Source organism: Procambarus clarkii, chromosome 14, assembly GCF_040958095.1.
Source record: "Procambarus clarkii isolate CNS0578487 chromosome 14, FALCON_Pclarkii_2.0, whole genome shotgun sequence".
Lineage (NCBI taxonomy): Eukaryota > Metazoa > Arthropoda > Malacostraca > Decapoda > Cambaridae > Procambarus > Procambarus clarkii.
Window position 1 is genome coordinate 11,512,063 of NC_091163.1, and position 27,345 is coordinate 11,539,407.

Genomic DNA, 27,345 nt, shown 5'->3' on the forward strand with positions numbered 1-27,345 from the left:
GTCCCGGACAGCAGTACAGCGGTAGGCCTACACCGCCTACTGTATGGTGATCGGGTACATGAGACGCAAATTTAAATTATGTTAAAAAAGCCCATCAAATAATATTCCAGAGTTCATAGACGAGTTATGTGAAAGGAATCAGATTCACCGAGAATTTTATAGAGTATGGGGAACTGTTTAGGTTCAAATTCAAATATAAATTCCTTCTCCTGCACTTATAACACTATATACTGTATTGTTCTTTCAACTACGTATATAGTATATATATTTAGCGATATCTGCACTCGAGCTTTACTAAAATCAGATCCAAGAACTCGTTAATAAATTCCCTTACATTTCTTAAAAAATTAAATACACTAAAAAATTCATGATTATATTCTTTTTCATATCAAAGGTGTAGGAAGTTCATATCCTCACATAAATCATTAACAGCGTCATATCCACTAAACATCATATTTACATTTCAGTATTTCCCTCGTCAGTATTTGAAATTAATTATAAACATTTGCTTATATTATCAAACCACCTCTCTAAGACTTCCATTGTGGAGCTGTTTATTTAGGTCTTGGTCACACTACACCACAAGCCACACTATCTACACCACAGGTCACCCTACACCACAGGCCACAGGCCACACTACCTACAACACAGGTCACACTACACCACAGGTCACACTACACCACAGGCCACACTACTAGAGCACGGACTCACTCACTCGCCACCATCATGGACCTATTTACAAGATGTGACCTTTGGCTTCCCTCCCCCCAGGCTGCAACTTCATCAAGGTGGCCAAGGACAAAGCAGACAGTCTGGGCATCACTGGCTGGATTAAGAACAACAAAACCGGCACCGTTGGTGGCCGCCTCCAGGGTCCCAAAGGCCACGTGGAGCAGATGTGAGTACCACTCCCCTCCAGCTCTTAATAATAATTCATTGTCGGGGAACAAGCAGCCATTATTTATTTTGCAGAGTCGGGCATATTATACATATACTATGTTACTTATGTCGAGGCCCCCGCCTTCCCCCACCCAGGGTCGAATTACTGACCCTCCCTAGGATGCAGCCCCCCACAAGCTGACTAACTCATCTCCCACACTTGCTTCTAGGGGAGAGATAGGAGCATTAGATGACAGGAAATGGGCCATTTCTGTCCCGCCCCGGATTTGAACCGGGAATTCTCGATTGTGAGTCGGGAACGAACCTGACTGTGCTACCCTGCTTTGAATTTAATGGAGAGCAAGCCAGGGACCATAGAAAGTGCAGTAATTATCAAAAGAAGGCATCAAGCCAGGGACCAAAGAAAGAAAGAAATTAATAAACCTGTTAGGCTTTTTGCGGCCACCCTGGGAGAGGGTATGGCCTCAATAAGCCTAACTCACCCATTCAGTTACTGACCAGATCCAACGGTACTTGATGTGGTCGACTGGTGCATAGTGTGCCACATTATGTACTTCTACTGCACCATCAATAGTACTTGATGTGGTCCACTGGTACATAGTGTGCCACATTAAGTACTTCTACTGCACCATCGATACAACACAGTAGATAATATATGTGTTGCATCCATCAAACCAAGCGGTCTGTATATTGATTGATTGATGAAGATTAAGCCACCCAAAAGGTGGCACGGGCATGAATAGCCCGTAAGTGGTGGCCCTTTTGAGCCATTACCGGTATCTGGAGATGTGTGGAGGTGCGGCTGCACCCTGCGTGACGGGAGATGTCTCCCATGGGTCTGTACAGTGATGACCTAGATTTTGGCATGGCTGGCATTTGATCCCCAAAGATCCCAACATGGTTTGGGACCATTCCCTGCAGCTTCTTGTCATCTTGTAAATGCTATGTCGTCATATTAGCATCTTCCCTTGTTGTGTTAGTCAAGTCAAGCAGTTTTTAAAGTGTATTCACCTAGTTGTGCTTACAGAGGTTGAACTATGGCTCTCTGGTCCCACCTCTCAACTGTCAATCAACTGGTGTACAGGTTTCTGAGGCTACTGGGCTTTATCATATCTACATTTGAAACTGTGTATGGAGTCAGCCTCCACCACATCACTTGTGTGCACTAGTTGATAGGTGGTTACGTGTACTTAGCCATAAACAGCTAGGGGCGTGAGATATCATCAACCACTTACCGAAGCCTCATGCAATAAAAAAGTAACTCCCTGTTTTATTATTCAATACCCCAAATGCCAGGGGAAATTTGTATACATCAAGTGGAATGTGGAATGACCTTCCCAATCATGTTAAAGACTGTACCTCTCTCCCAACCAGTTTAAGATAAAAACTAAGTACTACCTAATTAACTCCATGTAACCAACCTCACCCCCAAAATGTCAACCCATGTCTACTATTTTAAACAATGCTGTTTGTTGACCAAATTGTATTTTTGCTATTTTTTCTGCCATGTTCCTCCCCTTTTTTATCTTTTTTATTTTCTCAACACAATATATACTTTAATCTCAATTGTATTAAGTTTTAGTTGTAGTGTTTTTCCTGCCCGAAACGCTTTGCGTAATAGTGACTTTAGACATTGTATGTACTAGCTCTATCTATAAATCCATCAACGTTTTGCATCTCACCTTGTATGTACTTTACCTGAATAAATATTTGTATTTGTATAAGTATTTGCCCAAAACGCTATGTGTGCTAGTGGCTTTACAAGAATGTAAAATCAACTTCATTTTTTTTTTCTATGTTCTCTCTTAATCCCCAGTGTACCTTCTTGTATATAAATAAATAAATAAATAAATAAGTCACTGCACATCCTCTCAAGAGTACTCTATACCTATAAAACTTTGAACTGCAATGCGAATCCTGACCTTAAGCGCGTCCTAGATGCCTTCGGCACCACACTAGAAACAAATATGTTCCTAGCTAGAAGAGAGACTAAGAAATATTTACTTAATATCACGTAACTAATTTCACTCATTTCCCCTTGTAATAAGTTATTCTTGTGTTACTGTTATCGTATGTTTCATTTAAAATTTATAAAAATAAAAAATAATAAATAATAATTACTCTACAAATGTCCTTTCCTTTATTAAGTGTCATCTAAGAGCTGTATCTACACTTGTAAAATTGCTTACTCAACACTTTTATGATCTTTTCTGTTTAATTTTAAGTGTTTGCCCCACTAAACCATGAAATTTTACTAATTTACTGTATGATTTTGTTATGTTCTATTAGCTTAACTAGGGTAAATGTGCACATTTACAGATAAGATAAATGTGCTACAAAAGATATTATATAACATACATACAAAGTGAATAATGATGTACTCAAGATGAATTTTCTTGAACTCAGAAGCACATGAATGGAGTAAAGCACTACACAGCACAATTTACAGATACAGTAACAGTACTCACAAAGTACAGTAGGGATTTCCCTTTGTTCTAGAAAATGTATAAACTATTAACATAAGTGCAATGTACAATGCTCAGTAATATTAGAAACAAATAATAGAAGGAAATAAAATATTCTTTATGAAAAACTATATTTACATCAAAGGCAGTTCTTGAACTGTCTTTGATGTAGATATTCCTTGAATATTTATAATAATAATAATAATAATAATAATTTATTTACAAGAAGGTACAATGGGTTGGTGAGATTTCATTAGAGTAATCATACATTTGACTGATATACCTTTGATTCCTTGAAGGATAATTTGCAAGCAGTGTGAAAGTACAGTATTGAGCAGCTCTGAGAATACAACTCAGTGACTCAGTGTGAACTAATGTCCCACATGGCCTTTTAATTCTGGGCAGCCACAACTCTGGTATCAGGTGACCAATGGAGGCGTTGGCAAGGCCCAAGACACCACCACCATGTTACTGTGTGCAGCACTGCAAATTTTTTTGTATTATTTATGCATAAGAAGGTACAATGAATAGGCACAGTCTCATACAGCCACTGGCATGCATCGCATTCCAGACATGGCTTAAAGCTAAGAAATTTGTTGAAATATTTGTTACAAATTTGTAAGTTATTAGTAAGTAACAATCATATACAAGATGCTTAAAACCAGTGACTGAGGAATACACTGAGAATTTGCAGAAATTGGAAGTTAATATAAGTTCAGTACTGTAATGCCATTTATGGCTTCTGAAGGTATAGACAGAAAAACCATGGATGAAAAATCATCTTCTGCTGTCTGTTCTATATTGGGGCTTGTTGAGCTTGGAGCTCTTTGTGCATATATGTACAACACAGGATCTTTAAGAGAAGTGGTCTGAATTAATATTTTCCAATCTGTTCAGTATTTTAAAGGTCACATGGAGATCAGCCTTGTCATGTCTGGTTTGTAGCAGTTAATCATGAGGCCCTCATCCTTTCTTAGTATGAAAGTTAACTTAGTTCTGGGATGAATTTCTTCGTTCTACTTTTTCCTTTGAAGCTCACTGTTCTTAAATTTTTCCAAAGCAGTTGTCTTTTTGGAGATGAGCTCTACGTGCTTGGATACAATAGTCAAATAGGGGTACACCAGGGACTTGTACAGCTGAATGACTACTTTCTTTCTCCCTCAAGTCAAAAGTTCATTTTTATTATTCCTAAGGCTTCAAGTCATGTACATATACCTACTGCAAGTCCTTTGTCTATATACTGTAGCTGGTTATCATTTCCAGGGAAGTGACTTAGTTCATTAAGCAAGTTTTTTTTTAAATACTGTACAATGTTGTTTTGCTTTTACAATATTGTTCAATATGAGATTGCCTATCTCCAAAGTAGAGAATGTTCCCTTAACCAAGGGATTTTCCCTTGGTTAAGTTTCAGATTGGAGTTTCAGTCGTAAACATGGTTCATTGGCCAGTTCTTTTAAGATTTTGGATCTAATGCCATTCATACCAGAAGCTTTTGATTCCTGTTATTTGCCAATGCTCTTCCTGATTTTCTTACATGTAATGGAGATACAGTATTCCTTATTTATTCTTTTCCCATGTTTCATACATACTGTACATGTGAGTGTTGGGATGTTGTCTTAATTTTTCTAGTGTGAACACTGATGTAAAGTATTCATTCAGTGTCATCTGCCTGTTTAGCATTAGTTATAACTTGGTTTATTTTATCTTTCAAGAGTCCTACTGTGACTTTTGTCTTGATTTTACTCCATATATTAGCACAAAGAGACACTTTTTCATTCGGCTGATCTGATCTAAGTAACTGAATTCAGCCCCCTTTTATGTCTCCTATTAACTCCTTCCTGGAAGGATTTTACCTAAATTTGCCTGAAGACCACCATTTCTCTAGTGGCCTAGATGAAGACAGAGAGCTGGTGGCTTGTCAAAGGTCCTCCCATTTTTCCTGATGATTTTTTCCCAACTGGATTTTGAATTGCAGTATTGTCTTGGCATTTACGGCTTCAGCGCATAGGAGATTTTATGGGTAAAACAACCTTATTGGTGAGAAAGCGTTTGTTTTCCATCCTACATTATGACTTGTTAAGCTTGAAGCCATTGCTCCCTGTACCTTTAAAGATGCAGTCTAGGTCAACATCCTCCAAACTGTTCAATATTTTAAGTTTCAATGAGATAAGCCCTCTCATGTCTGGTTTGCAGCATTGTTAGTCCTATGGCTCTCAGCCTTTCCTGGTATGAGAAACGACTTAGTTCCAGGATGATTTTTGCCACCCGTGTTCAACTTTCTCCAAAGCAACTGTGTCCTGAAGATGAGGTCTCCATCCTTGGATACAGTAGTCTAGATGGAGATGCACCAGATTTGTACAGTTCAATAACTACCTTCTTTTTCTTGAAGTCAAAGGTTCATTTAACTATTTCTAGGAGTTTGGTTGGCTTCTTTTTACTGTAGCTCCCACTTATTGTGCAACTTGCAGTAATGTGGTAAGCATGTTCCACATTTCTCCAGTCAGATTCATTTCCGTTTAGGACGACCCATTACTTTTTTATTTTTAACCACTGTTTTATCCATTCAAGTACTCTACCAGCTGGCCTCGTAGGCCAGGTGGATAGGGGCCTCGTAGCCTGGTGGATAGCGCGCAGGACTCGTAATTCTGTGGCGCGGGTTCGATTCTCGCACGAGGCAGAAACAAATGGGCAAAGTTTCTTTCACCCTGAATGCCCCTGTTACCTAGCAGTAAATAGGTACCTGGGTGTTAGTCAGCTGTCACGGGCTGCTTCCTGGGGGTGGAGGCCTGGTCGAGGACCTGGCCGCGGGGACACTAAAGCCCCGAAATCATCTCAAGATAACCTCAAGATCTCAAGATAACCATTTATTCAATATGCTCGTAATTTCCTTGACAGTCTTTTATGTAGTACCTTATCAAAGCTTTAAGAAAGTCCATGTATACTATGTTTTCTGGATGTTCTTCTGCAGTTCCTCTCTCGTTCTTTGATTGATTGATTGATTTATTGATTTATTTATTTATAAACAAGAAGGTACATTGGGAGTTAAGAGAGAACATAGAATGACATTGATTTTACAATCTTGTAAAGCCACTAGCACGCATAGTGTTTTGGGCAAGTCCTTAAACTAACAGATAATTTTAAGTAGATAATTTACAGAAAAATTGACCAAATGTGTACACGTACTTTACAGCTTTACTTTACAGGTACAGGTACAGATAATTTAAGTAGATAAATTACAGTAAAATAGACAAAAAATGTTAACAGGTACATTGAAAGAATTTTTGACACAAAAACAAAGATTAAAATAATACACAATAATAACAATACACTAGAATGAACAAGGATTACTTGGTACATTAGGATAAAATTTCAGGGTTATTCATTGGTTCACTGAAGCAACAATTTGAGGGTCATTTCAAGGAATAATGAAGTAGAATATGCACTCAATATAACAACCATGATATCAGATGATATCTAAGATTATACAGTAATGGTAAAGTAATATGGCTTAGGTACAAAAAATATTGGGGGGATTGGGTAGTACTAGATGCAGTGCGAGTTAAAGCACTAGGTGGGAAACTAAGATGAAATTAGGCACTTTTGGTTTTATTTTTGAATATGGCAAAAGTTTGACAGCTTTTCAACTCCTATCTTGATAGGGCTTATCTTATCTACCCCTCCACTCTTGTGATAAGTCTTCACAAGGTAGTCATATGGATACAGTAAGGTTCTTCCTTTTCCTTGATTTGTCCCACTTCTTAATTAAAATACAGTAGTGCCTAAGAGAAAATGGTGAAGATACAGGTCACATAGAACAAATGTCCACTTTTCTCATTTATACAACATATTATTATGCAGTACTATAATAGAGTATTTAACTTTCTTGTTTAACAAGTTGAATTATCAATATTATTCAAATGACTTCATACTTGTATTCACCATTACACTGCACATACATTTTATTGAGCGGGACCTTATGATTAATTTATGTAATTTGACCTACATGCATGTTATCTGCTTTCCCCTCAGAATCATTCTTAATTCATGTTATATTTTTATTTAAATATACATATAATTTCTGCTTGTTACAGGGTTAAGTGGTTGAGCGAGGACGGTTCTCCTGGATGCAAGATTGAACGCTGCCAACTAACCAACCAACAGGCCATCATCCGTCCTGACTATCCTAAGTTCAGCCTCAAATTCTAAACTTGGTTTTATTTTTACATTTCATAACCACCCAATCGTCAGCATATTTTTAGTATCAGCAAACACTTATTTAAGGAGCATGTAGTTCATGTGATACAGTATTAAATAACACGACAGCACCCAAGAGCAGGAATGTTTCTATTCACCAGGTCACCGGGTACCGTACTGGAGCTTCACCCTCCACTCTTGTGCTTCTACATTACATGGCATCTGTCAATCATCAATAAAGGAGGAAATGTAAACTTCTGTCATAGTCAAACAGATAAAGAGCAATGCATATTATGCAGTTAGTTCAATTTATAATAGTGTATAGTATACATTTATCATAATTTATATTTTACAACCGAGTTTTTATTAATCTGGTTAAAATCACATTTTTTTATTCAATTTCGTATTATGCCATCATTGCCAATCACCAGATAGGAATGAAATGTATGGAATCGTATAAGTACCAGCCCATTTTATATTCCCAAGTAAAAAGCTGGGAAAAGAAGTACCAAACTTTGCAAGGAAAGAATAGTGTATGCAAGAATACTACAAATCTGGCTTCAATTTCAGTTTAGAAGTACAGTATGTATACCACAAGAGTTCATTACTGTAGTTAATTTAATATGGGGCCCTATACACATTCTGTAGATGATGACAGAAAGATTAGTCATATATTGGATTCATGACATACAAAACAATCATTACTTTTAATTAAAATACTTGGATTAATATTTTATAGTACAGTATACATAACCAGTGTAATAAATTTAAATATCTTAGGTCAGCTTAACATAAATAATTAATTATACATACTGTACAGTATGTTAATTTTTAAATATTAGTAGTGTACTGTACAAACATGGCAGATTCTGCATGTTGCTCCTTTCAATGCCATATGTTTACCATTATAATTCTTATTTCAGAACATTTTGCACGTCCATTCATTATGAAGGAAAACAAAAAATATTCACCAATTTCCATCTAATATTATCATAGAAGTACTGTATGAGTGTCAAAGTGAATTAACTGCTTACAAGCAACATATGACATAAGCACCATAATTATTCTCTCTTGTTCCTATTCCCAGTAACAACTATCATGCCAAGTTGATTTTGCTTATCTATGAATTTAATTGGGTTACAATTAAAAAAATATATTTCCAACTTTACCAATGTTCCTTCATTTATGTTTCACGTCTGTCCACCACATCAAGTTCTGTATTGTAGTATGTAATTTATTATTTTTTCTTGTCTTTCCTAACCCTGTGTTCATGTTATGTACGTAGTCACTCCAAATCTATCATTATTTGGGTTGAATTTCATAGCTTCATAAAAGAATGAGCAAATATAGTGCACAATAAATTAAAATCTTCACCTGAAGCTTATACACAAGGATGGACAGTATGAAATAGCTGTTGTCACTAACATGCTTTCAAAATCTTTATTAGCAACAGAACGTTTATTACAGATACCTTTGCAACTTTTCAGTTCATCCTTATGTTCCGCTAATCATGTCTAGGAGTCCATCTTAGTAGTGTTGAGCAGCAGCTGTGTATCGGGTAATGCTTACAAGTTCTCTATTTTCATTTTATCTTTAAATCATTTTACTTAAAACAATTTAACTTGCTTTGATGCATAAATTTATTTCTGGAAAAGTAGTTCTTAAAACTGATAATGAATGAAGCACTCTGAATGGCATAAATTGTAAGTGAAAAGATTATCCATCTACACAGGCTTTTGCTAATAACTCTTCTGAAACCATTTATACATAATATTATGAACTGCCATAATTCATGTTAATAATAAATGTGTAAATTTAAGAAATATGAATTAATGCTCAAAATGAACAAAACTGCCAACAGTTTCAATAAATTGGTAATACTGTATTTGTATCATGATACAGTAGCCGTGTGGTCGTGCTTCATCACTATGCCACCCAACTGTTTAGTTACTAGCACAGTCATAAGTGATATAAACCACATCATATGATGACGTGGTTTTAACGCCATCTCATAATACGATAATTAACTACATACAAATAGAAGCAAATGAATAAGAGCTTTCAATGTGTGTTTTCCGAGGTCATGATTGTAGTCATCTGTGATGGTGATTCTAAGACTGCAAGTTTTGTGTTTGTTAAATATTTATTTTTGGTTTATAAAATAAAGATTATACCTCAGTTGTGTATATTTTTCCTTGATATATTTAGTAAAATTTGGTAGGCTGAGGTTGGATGTGAATGAATTTAATGTAATCATTTATCAAGGCAGAAACTTGCTGGATACCCAGATCGCATCAGAGGAAAAAGGTTATCTTTCCATGAATAGTTACCCTATAGTATTAACAACTCAATATTTTTTTATAACACAGCAACTCAATGGTAGTAATTCCTTGCAACAAACAATACAAGTATTATACATTATTGAAAAATTAATTATAACCATCTCATCATAATGATGCTTAAAATTACAATTACTCATCCTTCTCTCTCTGGTCTGAAGTGTAGATGGGAGGATTGATGTGAGCTTGATAGGTATGCATTAATAAATGGAGGTTTTACAGTTTGTGGGTGAAAAGACTGTTTCCTAGTTATCTTCTGAGAGCAAAGTTTAGCTCTAGAGCACCAGCACCCAGTTATTGCACCACCTTTAGAAGGTACTAGACAGTTTAGTTTTACTTAGTGCCAAACCCTATTGGAGCTGCTTCATGATAGCAGATACAATAAAACTGATACAGAACATTCAAGAGTTCCCAGATATTACATATGATGCTTATACAAAAGCAAATAGGCATGAGCAATGTCAAAGAAGGCAGATACACAAAGGATTTTAATGAGGAACTAGGGAACAGTGAGAAGCCAAAATTTCTATCACCTTGAAAATCAAGACATTATACAAGGTGAATGATTTAATACAACGATCACTCAGTTCTGATAATAATATGCAGGTCTATGTTCCATTAGGGGGCCCATCAGCTAATATATCAGCTATGGCCAATACATAACCTAATATGAGACATGTCCCACTTCATATTTCAGTGACTGGAAGAACATAAAAATAACTGAAACTGCAAAAGCCTAATGGTTCATACGAGACAACAACTATAGTACACATTCAAGAGAACAACTTGTTCTTCATAGTGGAGAACCATCTCTCCACCGGTTATAGACAATTAATGACATAAAAATCCAAGAAAGGAATTCGCTTCTGCGAAACAGGACAGGCATGAATGGTTCTTTAGTGGGGCATGTGCCCGATCATTGGAGGCATCTGTTCAATCATTGGAGGCAACCACCAATATGACTAAGAACCCAGAAAAACTCAGTCTTATTGATATCTACTAAAGTTGAGAGACCATCAAAGTTGGATTTTTATATACACAATATGAGAAGCGTGAAAGACTCCAGAGTCTTCAGAGCACTACATGAGTCAACTTTACTAAAAAACAATTGTAGGCACAAATGAAATGTTCAAGAGCATATAAAATTGAATAAAAAATATAATAAAAATACTTGCTTTCTGGGAAAAGCCATCACAAAGGTTTTATCTTAAAAAAATAATGTAGAAGCCAACATCACCAGCAGATTTCGACCCTTAAATAGTGTGTATGTGTAAGGATGGAAATGTTCAAGGAAAAACCCTTTCATAATAGTGAGGGAAGAAAGGTTATAAGCCTTCAATGTACAGGTTAGGGCTTAACAAAATTCCACAAGCAGCACTATCACATGGATAAGGCAGGCAGAAGGTGAGCAAACACATTGTAGAAATGTAAACAGAGGGGGTTCCTCTAAGCATGTTTCCCTGCACTAAAATACAGCAAAGGAGAGGTGCCAAACTAGAAATAGGGGGCAACGGTTTAAGTCCAGTACAAGCGTGAATGAGAACTTCAAAGATTTTCACACATGAAGTACCAAAGGCTATACAACCCATTCTCCTGTTTAGATAGTAGCTTTTGTAATTATGTAAACCATAGTACAAAGATTGCTGTTCTACACAATTAGATAGAACTTTGTACTATTCACTTTATAGTTGGAAAAAATTAAGCTAAAAAACAAACTTAAATATTCCTAGGCCCAGTTTAGCACACACATGTACTATATTAGGCCTCAGATATCGTGTATTAGACCTAGGAAGGCTAGGTTAGGTTAGTTTAGTTTGTCTCTCCTTTGCTGTAGAAAATAGATTTCCAGTTTGTCCAACTCAATAGTGCCAATTTCTACTTTCTAATTTCATTGTACGTTGGTATATATACTATGGTCCTTATCGTTACTATAAGTACAGTACTCCCAAAACAGTTAGATGGGCTGGGCTTTACCAACTGCAAGAACCTATTAATTATTGAACAAAAGAGGGAAGGAACTATCAGGGGAAAAGAGCCAAGCCATTATGACTATATAACACTTGGAAGGGGTCAGAATAAGGATTTGGGATGGGACGGGGAAAAAGGAATGGTGCCCAACCACTTGGAAATCGGGGATTGAACGCTGACCTGCATGAAGCGAGGCCATCGCTCTACTGTCCAGCCCAAGTGGTTGGGTCATTAAAGGGGCACCACATAAACTGGTGCCATAAAGGATCTGCAGACACTCTGCTAATAGAGTACTAGCAAATTGTCTGCAGGTCATAGTGTTGTAAAAACAAAAACAAAAAATAACCCTCACATTTTAGTGCAACAAATTGAACAACTTAAATAAACAATATCTGATGTCATGCAGAGTATAGATCACATATACATAGACTGATGGCAAACTTTAAATTTTAAAAACATTGTTGCCCAAAAGTTTGATGAACTGCCTTTGATTTTTACTGTGAAGAATTTTTATTTAAATTTTAATATGTTTAGGAATAATAAACCGTTATCTGAGGGTACAACTTGTTCAGACCTGGTAATCAATACATACTGATATGTTTTCAATGCTAATCTTGGAATAAATAAAACAGCGATATCATGACAAAGCATTTATAAATGTACATACCTGACGTGCAAGAAATTAATGGATACACAGAGTTTATGAGTACAGTACCTTCATAAAAAAATATAGGTAATTATCTTTTGAAAGGATTAAATAATACTTTCAACATATTGAACAAATATCACTTCTAAATAACAATGGGTACGCATTTTTCAGAAGCATGTAATTTGATGCTAAGAAACAAACTTAACTGTATACCTTTGCCATGACTTCTGTTCTGCTAATAAAAATGTACTATTATTCATCTCACTTCATTTAACACATTATTCAGAGATCACACTTCAAACACTAGAAAAACTACTAACATAATTGTTTTGCACAAATGATAAAGAATGCAATATACACTGCATCAGTGTGGTACTGTGTGTTTTAGTGAAACAAATCTCCAATGGTTACCTCAAACTTTCCAATGGTTACCTCAAACTTAAGTGCAAAGGCAAAGAAGGAATTTTTGTACAGTGAGGTGGTACAGGTGTGAAATGCACACACAAGCAGGTGGAAGCAAGCTTCAAGAAACAAATACAAATTCAAATGCATTTGAAGTCTATACAAATGTATGAGAGTTCCATACAGATGGAAATTCAAACAGACCAATGCATCACATTGGATGATGAATTATTGAGGCAGAGCATAAGAGCAGGATTCTCAATAGTACCTGTAGATACATTTCAAAGTGTGGTCTAAAGCTTGAAATAAGCTGATTATCCATTATAATGCCAGGGAACAATACACATTTCCATTCCTTGTACTGTACTATTATTTTCTTATACTCTTTAACACTTTAGCAGTCTGACACCTCACCACATGCTTGACCGTAATTCCGGGCCTCTCAAGGCCTTGCTCACCAATGCCTTGCTCACCAATGCCTAAAATGTTTATGCTCTTTTTTGTTTTTAGATTTTAAGTTACTTTTGGGTATTAACTACAAATTGGTGTCAAAATGTTTGCAAATCAAGAGACGATCAAGATAACCATCAAGAGAGATCAACCCCAGATGGCACACGCACACACATCAGTCACATGGGGCAACCCTGAGAAGGTACCTACAGGCAAACATTTGCATTGACTTATAAAGCCCCCCAAACCTCTGTTGTCAGCACAAGGCATCACTGAGAAGCATGCCTTTATCACATTGCAAGCACATTGAGATAAACCCCAAGATGCCCCTTGCAATTTCTCAGCTTAGCCAATCCTTGAAGCAACTAGGATATGAGCCTTAGGAGCAGACCACCTTCCTGGGAGGATTCAAGTTAAGAGAATCTACAGAGGAGTACTGAGCTTTCAGGAGATACCTGCACACAGAACCCAAAGGACATGTGTTTGATATACTGAAAGATACAGTATCCCAGCTTGAACCAAGATGACTTTTCCAAAATGGATACATGAATATTGACACAACCAAAGGAAATGAACCCCAAGAGTCAGTGTGTGAGGCTCACTAACAAAATAGAGGAAGGGAGACCAGCATCTTATCGAAGATGCAAGTGGGTTCAAAATTTCAATGGAAGGTGGAAAAAAACTAACATGAAAGAACCCCCTCCCAAGCTAAAGGACCAGGAAACTAGGAAAGTCAAGACTAAAAAGCAGGATAAAACAACTCGGCTAAAGCAGCCCTATATGAAGTTAATAGTACAGGTATTGAAAATGAGCTGTTTATTAAAAATAGAAAATGAAAGATCTTAGAACAGGACCAGAAAGAAAAACCACACCTCATACTGGCTAGTAGTAGTAATCCTAAAGCACAAGGTAAAAAGTATTTCCACTCTCTCTCCACAAAGGCAGACAGAAATGTCCTAGAAAATCCACATGAGGAGATTGGTGGAGAGCCTTTAGGTGCTTGTGCAACATCAGGGGTCCATCTCATGTAAGATGGGCAGGAAGAGATGTATGGTTGGGACACCACAAGAACGTCAGGAACCAGTTCTTAACTGGCCACAAGGAAAGTGACAGAATCACACAACTCGTTAAGCTTTTCAACTTCTGAAGAATTGACAAAAGCATCTGGGGCTAGTGGCAACAGAAAAAAAACTAACTTTAAACTGTTTTAGTGGAAACAGAACATCCACCACAATTGAGGAACAACAGCACATAACAGGGTGGTGGATTCACGTAAAAGTAAACAGATCCTCCTTAGAAACAACAAATTGATTACATACCCGATGGATGGAGACCTCATCCAAAGTAAATGTCATATCTTTCATACAAAACTATGAGCACATTTAACACCCCATGAATGTCAACCTCATTCTCTGCACCTCATTGCTGAGAAATGAGAGTGGAAGGAGTAGAAGAACTCCCAGAACCCCCCTCCAAGTATACATGTAAACAGATGTAAACAAAAATTATGCACATATAAACAAGTAACATTTGTAATGCCTTTATATCTTGTGTTTCAATAAAGTAAAGATCATACTTTCCAAGAGATTCAAACAGTCAACATCATGAAATACTTGAGGGAATTATGGCCCTTACTACAATAATATTTGCAAGCCGTATCCTATCTTGTTAAAAACACTGGACACACAATGGCTTTGACACTGGACACTCCAGACCTCTAGCCCTGAAAATCATCTCAAGATAACCTCAAAATACCACACACACAAAATGCCACACACACACACACACACACACCTCTGGAAGAGTTAAGTTTCCTATTCAATGGCAAGGTTAAAACAAGTCAAACATACATTGACACAACATGAAATAATGTTTCATCTAAAAATGATTTCCACTTAAGATTACAACTTTAGAAATCTTTAAAAGTTATTAGCTATTAAAAACTGTTAGACACTAGATATCACAGATAATAAAAATAAAAAAAAAACCAGTTGGCAATGTTTACAAGGCTTATCTCACAATATATTTACATTTGAAACTTGTAAAGAAGCTGTTAATCTTCAAAAAAAAAATTTAAGTAGACTACGGTAGCTTTTAAATAAAAATTGTTTAAATGAAAACCAGAATTATTTTTTCTACCACTCAAAATAGTGGTAGAATACTCCAATAACTACACTGCAACTACATGTTGAATACTCCATAAAGATTTCAACTACAAGAGTCATTGGTGGCACTAAGAATGTTGAGTACATCACTAAGTACTGTTGAATTTGGCCAATAACTGAATGGGTCACCACATTAACATGTCTCATCTTTGGTAAGAGTAACTGTGGCAAACCCATTAAGGGCTTCCTAATAATGATAGGATATACACTTACCCTTATATTCAAGTGTTAAAAAACACAACTATACTGAACTGTACTTTTAAATATGCATTGGTGAACTGTACAGTTGGTTTGCTACAATATAAGCGAGAAAGGAACACTTGCTCGCATGAAGATACAAAAGAGCAGGAAAAAATGAAACTGATCCTAGCCTAGATGGAAGAATTACGAGATACAGAATTACGAAGATACAAAACTGGTAAAGTAGGAAGGAAATGGGAAAATGAGATGATAATAGTGTCTGACAAAAAACTAATTGTAGCCATAGGCAAAACACCAATCATTCACATCTTTACAGAACACGAGAATGTGTGGAGAAACTGTCAGGAGTGAATGAGTCCTAAAAACAAAATCTATTAGTTTAGGAAATATCAATTCTTTGACTTCCATACAAGTATTTTCGTCTTGATCAAGGTTAAACAGCCTTTCATAAAACATCATTTAGTCTTGAGCAAAACTAAATATCTGCAAATAAAAACTTAAAAGAATAAACACAACATAATTCACAACTCGTGTTTATGGGCATCTGAACCCTTTTACCCGACATTCATTTCCCTTAAAATTTGTTTAAAAGATGAACCTCATTACACCTGTGTATCACTAGTACTGTGCTATGACAAAACCACAACATTTAAATATTGCTTTGACAATGGTCTATTTTGTATATAAATAAAATGGTTTCTATCATTAAAAAAAAATTTAATTTAATATTAAAATCTAAAAAAATAAATATGATAACACACCTTTTCATTTAACACTTTGTTTTCGCACAACTTACTTTACTAAAATTTGGTCGATTTAGGACTTTGCAAATATAATTGCCAGCATCAATAAGTTTATCTAGATCAACACCAGTTTCTATGTGCAGACCATTGAGCATGTACACAACATCCTCAGTTGCTACATTACCCGATGCTCCTTGAGCATACGGACACCCTCCGAGCCCGGCAACAGAAGCATCCACTACACTGATCCCCATCTGAAAGAGCAAATCTGTTTAAAGCATTTGTGATGAATAATGTCATCAAGTGTAATAAATACAAAATAAACTTTTGGTTACACACACAACAAAGCATATCATTTATGCTAATTCTCTTATTATGCTGTGATAAACAGCACAAAGTTAGTGACCAGTTACAGAGCCTGGTGATACTTGTGCTGATACATTAACCGACTAATATGGACAATTCCTCCCCCCCTCCCTCCCTCCCTACAAAAAAAAAATAATTGAGGTGAACTGGGTACAGAGTGGTGTACTGGATACAGTGTGGTGTACTGGGTACAGAGTGGTGTACTGGGTACAGAGTGGTGTACTGAGTACAGAGTGGTGTACTGGGTACAGAGTGGTGTACCGAGTACAGGGAATACAAGTAAGAAAACAATTGAATATAATGAAATGCCTCAAGTCAAGCCTGGCCCCGGGCCGGGCTTGGGGAGTAAAGGAACTCCCAGAACCATATCAAGCAGGTATCCAGCAGCCTCTTTCTGGTGGCTCCTTGTTGCTAGCTACCAAGATAGCTCCACCCAATTCAATCCACACCAGGCCCTTGCCAGCTATTGTAAGTCTACCAGGAACCAGAGGCCAAGAGTTTACTCTAAGAGTTATTAATCAAGTTTTTTTTTATTAATACATGAGGTACATCTGCATTAGTGCAGCTACCCTAGACTATATCAAGTGGAGTACAGTGTGTCAAAAAAACTAACTAGGTGATGCTAAAAAATCCCCATCACACAGGATGGTTAGTCATACAGAGGCATGTGATAGGCAGTCTGCACTGGCAGACTCTGGAAGCATTTTGAGGACAACATCAACACAAGATTGAATAAGGTAGCAGTGGTAATAAAAGTCCCCATCTTGCAGGATGGTTAGTCATACAGGGCCATATGTTTAGTAACCTGCAATGGCAAATTTTGGGTACACTGAGGATATCTTCAAGAATACGAGAATGAATAAAGCAATTACAAAGCTCCAGGTACCTCATGCCAACTGGTCTGAAAGGACTAATACCTGGGCATTCGGTGATGTAGTGTGGGAGATCATGCCGCAGTTCCTGCTCACAGAGTTTGCACTAATTTACCTCGATTAAACAGCTTAATCAAGGTAAATATCATGACTTCTGCTTCAACCAAGTTCACCACCTGTACTAAATATGAGAGTTTCCCAATATTTCAAGATTTAATTTTCAGTTTTCAACTATCTAACTCTCACTCTCCCTTCCTACATCGGGAAAAAACTGTATTCTCACATCATCTATTCCTCTCGGTATCTGTGACCATATCACCTCTGGTCCTCCTTTCCTGTAGTGTGGTTAGGGTTGTCGTAATCTATCATCCTAACACTCATCTCTGGTACCAGTCTTTTAGCAAATCTCTGAACCTTTTCGATTTTTTTTTTGAACTTCATAAGATGGAGATTCCATGCTAGTACAGCATAGCTATGTATAATGTTCTGAAAGACTTCTTTTAAGGTATAATTTATTGTTCGGGGACAGGCAGCCAGAGTGTATCTATACTCATTAGGCTTATATCAAGGTCACCCACCCCCTGCAAGGGGGAGGATTATTGACTCCACCCAGGATGCAACCTCACAACAAGGTAACTAACTCCTGAGTACCTACTTACTGCTAGATGAACATGTGCATTAGGTGATAGGAAATGCAACCAATCATTTCTGTCCCACCCAGGATTCCAACCCGGAATTCTCGATTGTGAATTGAGAACAAATCCAACTGTACTAATAGGATCCAATCCCATCCTTATATTTTCCTATTTTGCATGTTGTTAAATTTACCATGTATGTGTCTGGCATTAATGCTAGCATTAAGTTTGCCTCTAGACCTTCCACTTTTTACGATTCTATTGCAGGCTATTCCCCTCGGTACATTGTATGTAGTGATGTGTGGTGGTGGTGGTGATATGGAACAAAACCTCTCAAATATGTGAGTGATTAATACAGTATATAAAATAAATAATACTGTACATAAGAATCCTCAGGAACATATCTTTGCAATCAATACTTCAGTATTACCACAACCAACTTATTCTATCTATATCAAAGATTATTATTTATCAAAATAATTCATCTAGCAGACATTAAGGACATTAGTTACCTGAAGAGAGATGAGAATATTAGGAAGAGCTTGACCATAGGTATCATGACAGTGAACAGCGAGGACGTGCGGTGGCAAGAGTGTCATGACCTCCTCCAGCATCCTGCGCATGCTCCCGGGTGTCCCTACACCGATGGTGTCACCCAGAGAGATCTCATAGCACCCCATCTCATACATTGCATGTGCAACCTGTTCAAAATTAGTTGAATTAATACTGACAATACAAAAGATATTTATACTTAAACAAAATTGTTGTTTTACAACTACAGTACAGATACAGTACAGCATTTGTTTTAATAACTTCATTATTTATTTTACAGCAAATATTTTTTTTTTTACAACAATTTTAATCCAAAACATTTCACCATTAATGAACGAGATGTATTAACAACACTTAATTATTAGCATAAATACAGTAGTTAACAAGTTACCAGATATTGAAAAACAAAACAAAATTAATGTAATACAGTAATTCATACAACTTTATTATGCACAGGATACTAAAAAGTAACCAATTATGCACTGTATAATATACTGTACACATCATTCTGCCTGGTCAATTTTACAAAATGCTTAACAAATCTGGCATTGAGTACATTTAAAAGGCACTAACTGCACAGCCACACAGTATTTACAAACTGCCAGAAGAAACTCATTAATGTTCAAGGATGTAAGACACCCCCCCTCTCCCGTATCCCTAGAAAAGGTTAAAAGAATTAACACCCAATTTGTCTGCAAGCATCCTCACACAAAGCAAACATTACTTTGTATAGCAGTTTGAATTTTATGAACATTTTATACCTCTTTTTTTCTCCCACCTACTTGCTCAGAAAAGTGCTCTAAAGATATTAAGAAACAAAATGTTTGAAAACTAAATGTATTCATAAGGAATACCCCAAACCTGGGAAACTAATACCAGTTTAAAATAAAGAAACACCCATGATTACCATGGCCACAGTCTTGGGGTCAATAGGGCCTTCATAAGGACATCCACACACACAGGACACGTAACCTCTGACTCGGATTCCCAGTCTATTCGCTTCCGTTACCACATCTTGGAAGCGCTTCAGAGATTCTGCAATACTACAGTTAATGTTCCTTAAACTAAATGACTCTGACGCTGCCCCAAAAATAGCTACTTCCTCACAGCCTGCTGCAACCTGAAATTATAAGTCAAAAGTTTTAATGACTTGTATCAAACTTTGTCTTGTATCTCAACATGTCCTGTGCTATATTTTAACCAGAAAATGTATTAAACATAGAACTGGTAAATAAGGGTTGCACCCTATTTCAAAATCCAGGCAATTAAACTTATATATTGAAGCTGAAATCCAAATAATCCAGTTACAGTATTTGAATAAATATGCAAACAAATATCCAAGGTGAAATGTTCTAGTTACTTTATCAACTTAACAGAGTAACTTACAGCAGCTTCAAAGCCTTTTAAATTTGGTGTAAGAACCGGATACGAAACACCTTGAACTCTCTTGATCCCACGCATCACCTCAACATGATCGGCTAACTGGGGCACCCATTTTGGCGATACGAAACTGTAAAGATTAAATGACAAAGATAATCTTGAAAAATAAATGAAGAACCAGCTTCATATGTTAAAAGATATATTAGTACACTAGCAAAACACTCATACCGATGAAGCATTCAAATGAAGCCCCTTTATCTTAAATTTCTCCAAATAAAAACTGCCGAACACTCGCATTGTATTTGTAATGTTCTAGTTTATTTACCCTTTGAGCGATTGGTATAGTGATGGCCTTGCTTCTTGCAGGTCAGCATTCAGTTCAATACATCACCCTGATAATTATCTTATCTCAATATATAAAATGCAAGTGACAATTTCCCCATTTTGTAATAAACTTCTGCTAATAATGCCTAATCCTCCATAGGTTTAGTTAAGCAATTTTGAAAAAACATTAGTTACCCACCCCTCATAGCAATCACAAGAAGCATTGGTGCATGCATTAATGGTTACGGCACTCACAAAAGCAATCCTAATGCGAGTGCTCATTCTCTAGTTCTCGCTGAGAGCAAGATACTGCTACATCTCATATCTTTGTGAGGTGAAAAACAAAGCGATACACATTGGTGACTCCTTGATTTTTAGCATCTTATGAGAAGTTACTTGTTAGAATGAGTAGGTATTGGCTGCAGTAACATGACTCCTTATTTTCACAGGTAAAAAAGCTATAGGATCCGAGATGTTTTGTTAAAAAAAACAATAGTGTTCTAGCCCTAAATAAGCCCAAGCATCCTTCAGAGGGACATGTATTCTCCTGTGGCCTTCCTTCCTGATCAAATTAACAATCTTCTCGACCTCAGCCTGCAAAAAGTTTCTGCTTTCCTCTATAGCAAGCCATAAAAGCCACCACAACACAACTGCGCACCATCTATCACATTGAATTTTCTGGTATGGACTTCATCCTTACAACTGCGAGGCTCATATTCCATCAAGTTCATCTATCCTTCACCTGGAGAAAGTGTATTGATGGGACTAAGTGTTGAGACAACACTGGTCCCTCAGCTGTGTGATAAAAGCTGTTTGGGAGAACAAGCACAGGAGCCACAGGAATATGAGCCCACCATCTCAGATTTCTATGAGCAGGGCTAGATTACCCAATAGGTAAGTCACATTTATTTATCTATTTATTTATTTATTTATTTATTTATTTATTAAGATTGTTTAAAATCACATACTGAAGGGTGTAAAATATTTCCAGTGCTTAAGGCCTCTGAAGGTCTTAATATGACATTGCTCATAATTTTCTGCTTTCACCATCTACAATTCTACAACCTACGCTCTTTGTTTTGAATTTTAATCTATCATATTGTTCCTATTGTGTGATACTGAAATTACAAACGTGTGAAGTAATGAAAGTGCAGTTCGCAGAAAGCCCTTGTGATATGATTCTTAATTCTTCAGTAACCTACCACTTGCCTATTGTGTGATACTGAAATTACAAACGTGTGAAGTAATGAAAGTGTAGGTCGCAGAAAGCCCTTGTGATATGATTCTTAATTCTTCAATACATGTTTGCATTCTTTACTATGGAAATGTGGACCTAAGTGACATTGCTGGGCAAAGTCTGGTTGACACGGAGGAATGGAGGCAGATGGAGAAAGTGTCTGAGAGTGTATCAAAGTCTTGTCACTTATATTTTACAAAATAAACTTCAAAAACATTTTTGCAATGATAATGCTATACTGTATCACTAAAATTTTAATTTTCATTAGTCTACTTTTAGTTTGCACATTACAATACAAAAATAAAAAATTTATCTTGTGCAACTGAAATTGTCTATTTCAGATTAGGGTAATTTGAAATAATCTTACGTTACTGCTCATCCCTTCATGAAAAACATTCATTCACAACCAAGTATACATTCTGTGAACTGTAACTATAACTTTCTGATGGTAACCCATTTATTTCAGTATAGAGAATTATGCAAAATAGTATGAGAATAAAGTACTATGCACAATAAATCAATATATAGTACAGTACTATTGTATACAATACTAGTATCTGCATACTCTTAGATACAGATACTACAGATAGTATACATTTGTAGTATCTCTTGTATACTGTACTAGTATAATAGTATCTTTTGTATACCAGTATAATAGTATTTGTATATAGTACAGTATTATGCAAAATAGTATGAGAATAAAGTAGTATGCACAATAGATCAATATACAGTATAGTACTATGCACATTAATACCAATATACAGTACGGTACCTGGTTACTTCCACACATTGATGGCCAGCCTGGGAAAGTCTATTTATAAATTCAATCTTGACATCTGTCGGCACAAGCACCTTTTCATTTTGTAATCCATCTCTAGGACCAACTTCAACAATTCTAACTTGTTTAGGATACTGTGGCCAAACCTGTGCACTACGAACCTGAAGAAAAGAAAAACAGAAAATTATATTAATGCTGTCTCTATAGATAATGAAAACTGTTTAACAGATGGTGTGACATAGTACCACAACTTCACTTTGCAGCCTCCGGATTACAAAGACAAATCTGTACAGGTACTTCAAAAAGTGAACAAATTAATTTTATCCAAGTTTTCATGCAGAATTATTATTATTTATACTGCATGCACACTAAATCATTTATATATTATTTGCATATCAGAATATGTTGAATTATATATTATATAATTTGCCATAACAAAAAATCTGTAAAATTTGGTGATAAATAGCCCTCCCTGGTCAGAAACCGGGCTGTGGGGATCTTAATCCTCAGAAGAAACAAGAGGTAATGATAGAACCCCCCCCCCAATAGAAATTTAGATTTAACAAATTCTGGGTCTGGAACAAAGCGATCCAAAATTTTGAGGAGGTACAGTACTATTATTGAACTGTTTATAAGTTTCTTTTTACCTGGATCCACACAGCGCTTCTCACAGTTGAATAAAAAATCTACACATTTAAGAAGAGACCACAATACATCCTGTCCTTGACAATCATATAATCATAGCTGTGAGTAATATTGAAAAAGAGGAGGCAAGGGGCGACACTCTTCAGAGGCGTGACGCAGGTATCACGTTAATCCCAGATATTTCTCTAAACTGGTAACAAGAAGTTTAGGAAGAAAATTATGCATATAGATAAGGCAACCTTAAATACAAAATGGTTAGCCTTCTTTCATTATTAGTCAACATTAGTGATTTACACGAGTTTATGTAGAGCCTTTCGCAAGGCCACAATATCATTTGAAGCCCAGTTTACAACAATTCTGAGCTAGGAACAACTGTTAAAAACAGTGTGCTAAATTTTATATGTAATAAAATGCAACTTTCTGTAAAGAACCCTCATTAGCAACCCTTGGGTAAGTATGGTTATCATTGTCAGGGTTTGGAAGCATGCTAGGCTTATCAAGGTCCCCCTAGGTCAACAATTGACCTTTTATAGGATGCAATCACAACAGTTGCCTAACTCCCAAATACCTATTTACTGCTAGGTGAACAGACGTATCAGGTCAATTGAAGTGTCCACATTTGTCATCCTTCTTCAGGACTCGAACTTGGGACTTCTTGGTTGTGACCTGACTACAGTAACTGACAACCGAGTACAACATTCTGCCCGAAACGCTGCGCGTACTAGTGGCTTTACAAGATTGTAAATACCATGCTATGTATCCTCACAAACCCAATGTACCTTCTTGTATATAAATAAATAAATAAAGGCTGTAAACCTGGTATTGGGGCTGGCTCATTATTCACGACAACACCTTATGTTACAGCCAACATATCCATAATCCCTAGGTTAGGTAACAGTTCATTATTCACACCATCAATCAATTACTGTCCTTCCAATGAACTAAAATTTCCCGTGCAAGTCTTAAGTGATCCATTTTCAAAACAACAGCCTAAGCAAGTTGTGAATTATTATAATAATTTGTTTTGTCGGAGTCAAGAAGCCTACCTATACTACATACTGTACTATATATATAAAACAGTCCTCGTGGTACAGTGGTACAACACTCGCCCCGGCACTTCACAAGCACTTTGGCCTGGGTTTGTATCCTGGCCAGGGAGGATTGACTGGGCACCAATCCTTAACTGTAGCCTGTGTTCACCCAGCAGTGAATGGCTACCTGGTTGTTAAACGATTTGGCGGGTCGTATTCTGGGAAACATAGGATTAAGGACCTGCCCGAAATGCTACACATACTAGTGGCTGTATAAGAATGTAACAACTCTTGTATATATAAATAAATAAAATAAAATAAAATAAATAAAAAGTAAATATATATAATGTACCCCGAGGCTAGAATCAAGGTCCCCAGGGACAAATTAATCACCCCAGGATGTGACCCCAAGACGTGACCCCAGGATGTGACCCCAGGATGTGACCCCAGAATGTAACCCCAGAATGTAACCCCAAGGATGTGACCCAAGGATGTAACCCCAGGATGTGACCCCAGGATGTGACCCCAGGATGTGACCCCAGAATGTAACCCCAAGGATGTAACCCCATGATGTGACCCCAAGATGTGACCCCAGAATGTAACCCCAAGATATGACCCATGGATGTAATCCCAAGATATGACCCCCAGGATGTGACCCCAAGATGTAACCCCCACAACAGTTGTCTAACTCCTGGGGGCTTATTTACAGCTAGGTGAACAGAGGCATTAGTTAAAGGGAAATGTGCCCCAGCATTTTTATTCCTGCCGGATATAGAACCCAAGAACCTCAATTGTTAGTCGAGAACGACGCCAACTGTACTACAAGACCCTAATTGAGGAAACTGAAAGCTAATTGAGGAAACTGAAGGCTAATTGAGGAAACTGAAAGCTAATTGAGGAAACTGAAAGCAATGAACAAACGCTGGAGATGATGTGTGGTAATATTAGTTCATTAAGATGTAAATGTATACGTCTGGTCGGCCTCAAGGCTTAATAAAGGCTTAATAAAGGCTTAATAAAGGCTTTATAAAGGCTTGGTAGGCAAGCCTGGCCTCAGGTGTCACAGCTGATTACCTGCCCGACGATCAGCTGTACGGAGACGCTTTCATTCATAACGCTGGTAAATCAGCTGTTGTCTTGTAAACAAAGCAGAGTAGTGAGAGCACCCAGCTGAGTACACTACACGTGCTCCTACTCACCACAGAGGCGCCGTAGTTCCTGCAGAAGGTCTTGAGAGCGGATATAACGTTAGCAGTACAGACGAGCGTGGCCATGGCGGCGGGTCGTCTGCTGGGACGTCTGCTCTCCGGGAGTCCTGGCTCCCCTCTCTACCCCAACCACCACCCCTCTCTACCACACCACCACCACCCCTCTCTACCTCACAACCACCACCCCTCTCTACCTCACCACCACCACCCCTCTCTACCTTACCACCACCCTACTCTTCCCCAACCACCACCCCTCTCTACCCTCTACCACACCACCACCAACCCTCTCAACCTCTCTACACCAACTTTCTTCTTTAAATCCCTTCCTCATTTCATGTTTCCCATATGTATTATACATTTGTGTAAATAAATTATTATTATTATTATTATTATTATTATTATTATTATTATAAATATAATAAATCAATGCTGACTGAGCTGACACATAGAAACTCATATCCAATGTACCTTTTTGGAAATAAATAAATAAATAAATATAATAAATAAATGGGAAAGGAGAGCACTGAAGAGGAAGAGGTTCCTGTTGGTGCTGCTCCAGCACCTCCTCCTCCAGCCCTCAAGGGCGACCACTCACATTCCTCCATGGTAAAAACTGGTCTTCACATTTTTTTATTATTTTTTTATACCGGAGTTTCTGAATCCTTGTCGTGGACCTGACACCCATCTGGCGGGCGGCGGACGTGTGCTCCAAACTCACTGTACTCACTCACTTGTGCTCCAAACTCACTGTACTCACTCACTTGTGCTCCAAACTCACTGTACTCACTCACTTGTGCTCCAAACTCACTGTACTCACTCACTTGTGCTCCAAACTCACTGTACTCACTCACTTGTGCTCCAAACTCACTGTACTCACTCACTTGTGCTCCAAACTCACTGTACTCACTCACTTGTGCTCCAAACTCACTGTACTCACTCACTTGTGCTCCAAACTCACTGTACTCACTCACTTGTGCTCCAAACTCACTGTACTCACTCACTTGTGCTTCAAATCTTGTACTGCCAACTTACCCAATATTAAATAGCCAATATTGGCCGAAACGCTATGCGTACTAGTGGCTTTAGGTATTGTATGTACTAGCTCTATCTATAAATCTAACTTTATGTTTGTAAATCTTCTATGTACGTATTTCTACCTGAATAAAAATTTGAATTTTGATTTTTGAATTTGAATTAGTACTTAAGACATATATCATTACCAGCGTATAATCACCGCTGTTAACTTACATTGTAGTTATTTGTTGATATAAAACCTTCCTACAATGTACCTTTACATCTTACCTGTGATGATTTAAAAAAAAGGCAGAAAGAGCTGGGCAAAAAACTACAGTCCAATCAGCTTAACATCACACATCTGCAAGCTCATGGAGAGAATGCTAAGGGAGGGAATCATGCAACATCTCGCAGAGAACAATCTTGCAAAATCAACGCAACATGGGTTTGTTAAAAATAGATCCGTCCTTACTAACCTGCTCACATTTCTGGGAACATTAACTGGCTATTCGGACAAAGGACTTCCGGTATATGTAGCTTACGGGAACTTTGGTAAAGCTTTTGACAAGGTAGCACATGAGAGACTGGAAAGGAAATAACAGGCACATGGAATAAATGGGAGAATACTGGAATAGATAAAACAATGGTTAAAACATAGAAAACAAATGGTCGTGCTAAATGGGAATGAATCTGACGGGAAATGTGGTAAGTGAGGTCCCACAGGGACCCATTTTGGGACCAATCCTTTTTATCATATACATCAATGACATAGACGACAATTTTACAAGCTACATCATCAAATTTGCAGATGACACTAAGATCTATGG

The 27,345-nt window shown here is 37.2% G+C and overlaps 1 protein-coding gene and 1 long non-coding RNA gene across 3 annotated transcripts; one reads left to right on the forward strand and one right to left on the reverse strand.

Annotated features, from left to right (window-relative positions):
• The first annotated feature begins 430 nt into the window (after positions 1-430).
• Positions 431-9,737, forward strand: LOC138364588 (uncharacterized). Its single transcript, XR_011228459.1, has 2 exons — positions 431-898; positions 7,457-9,737. It is a non-coding gene; the product is annotated as an uncharacterized lncRNA (long non-coding RNA).
• A 2,766-nt stretch (positions 9,738-12,503) lies between these two features.
• On the reverse strand, positions 12,504-25,649 carry LOC138349570 (hydroxymethylglutaryl-CoA lyase, mitochondrial-like). 2 transcript variants are annotated; one of them, XM_069324386.1, is made up of 6 exons: positions 25,496-25,649; positions 22,615-22,781; positions 20,288-20,411; positions 19,809-20,021; positions 18,862-19,050; positions 12,504-16,730 (listed from the first exon to the last, which is right to left on the reverse strand). In XM_069324386.1, the coding sequence occupies exons 1-6, from the start codon at positions 25,568-25,570 to the stop codon at positions 16,503-16,505; spliced, it is 996 nt and encodes a 331-aa protein (XP_069180487.1). In that variant the 5' UTR covers positions 25,571-25,649; the 3' UTR covers positions 12,504-16,502. The 2 variants fall into 2 exon arrangements, with proteins under 2 accessions (XP_069180487.1, XP_069180488.1); XM_069324387.1 differs by having other exon boundaries at positions 25,371-25,498.
• Positions 25,650-27,345: the final 1,696 nt, after the last annotated feature.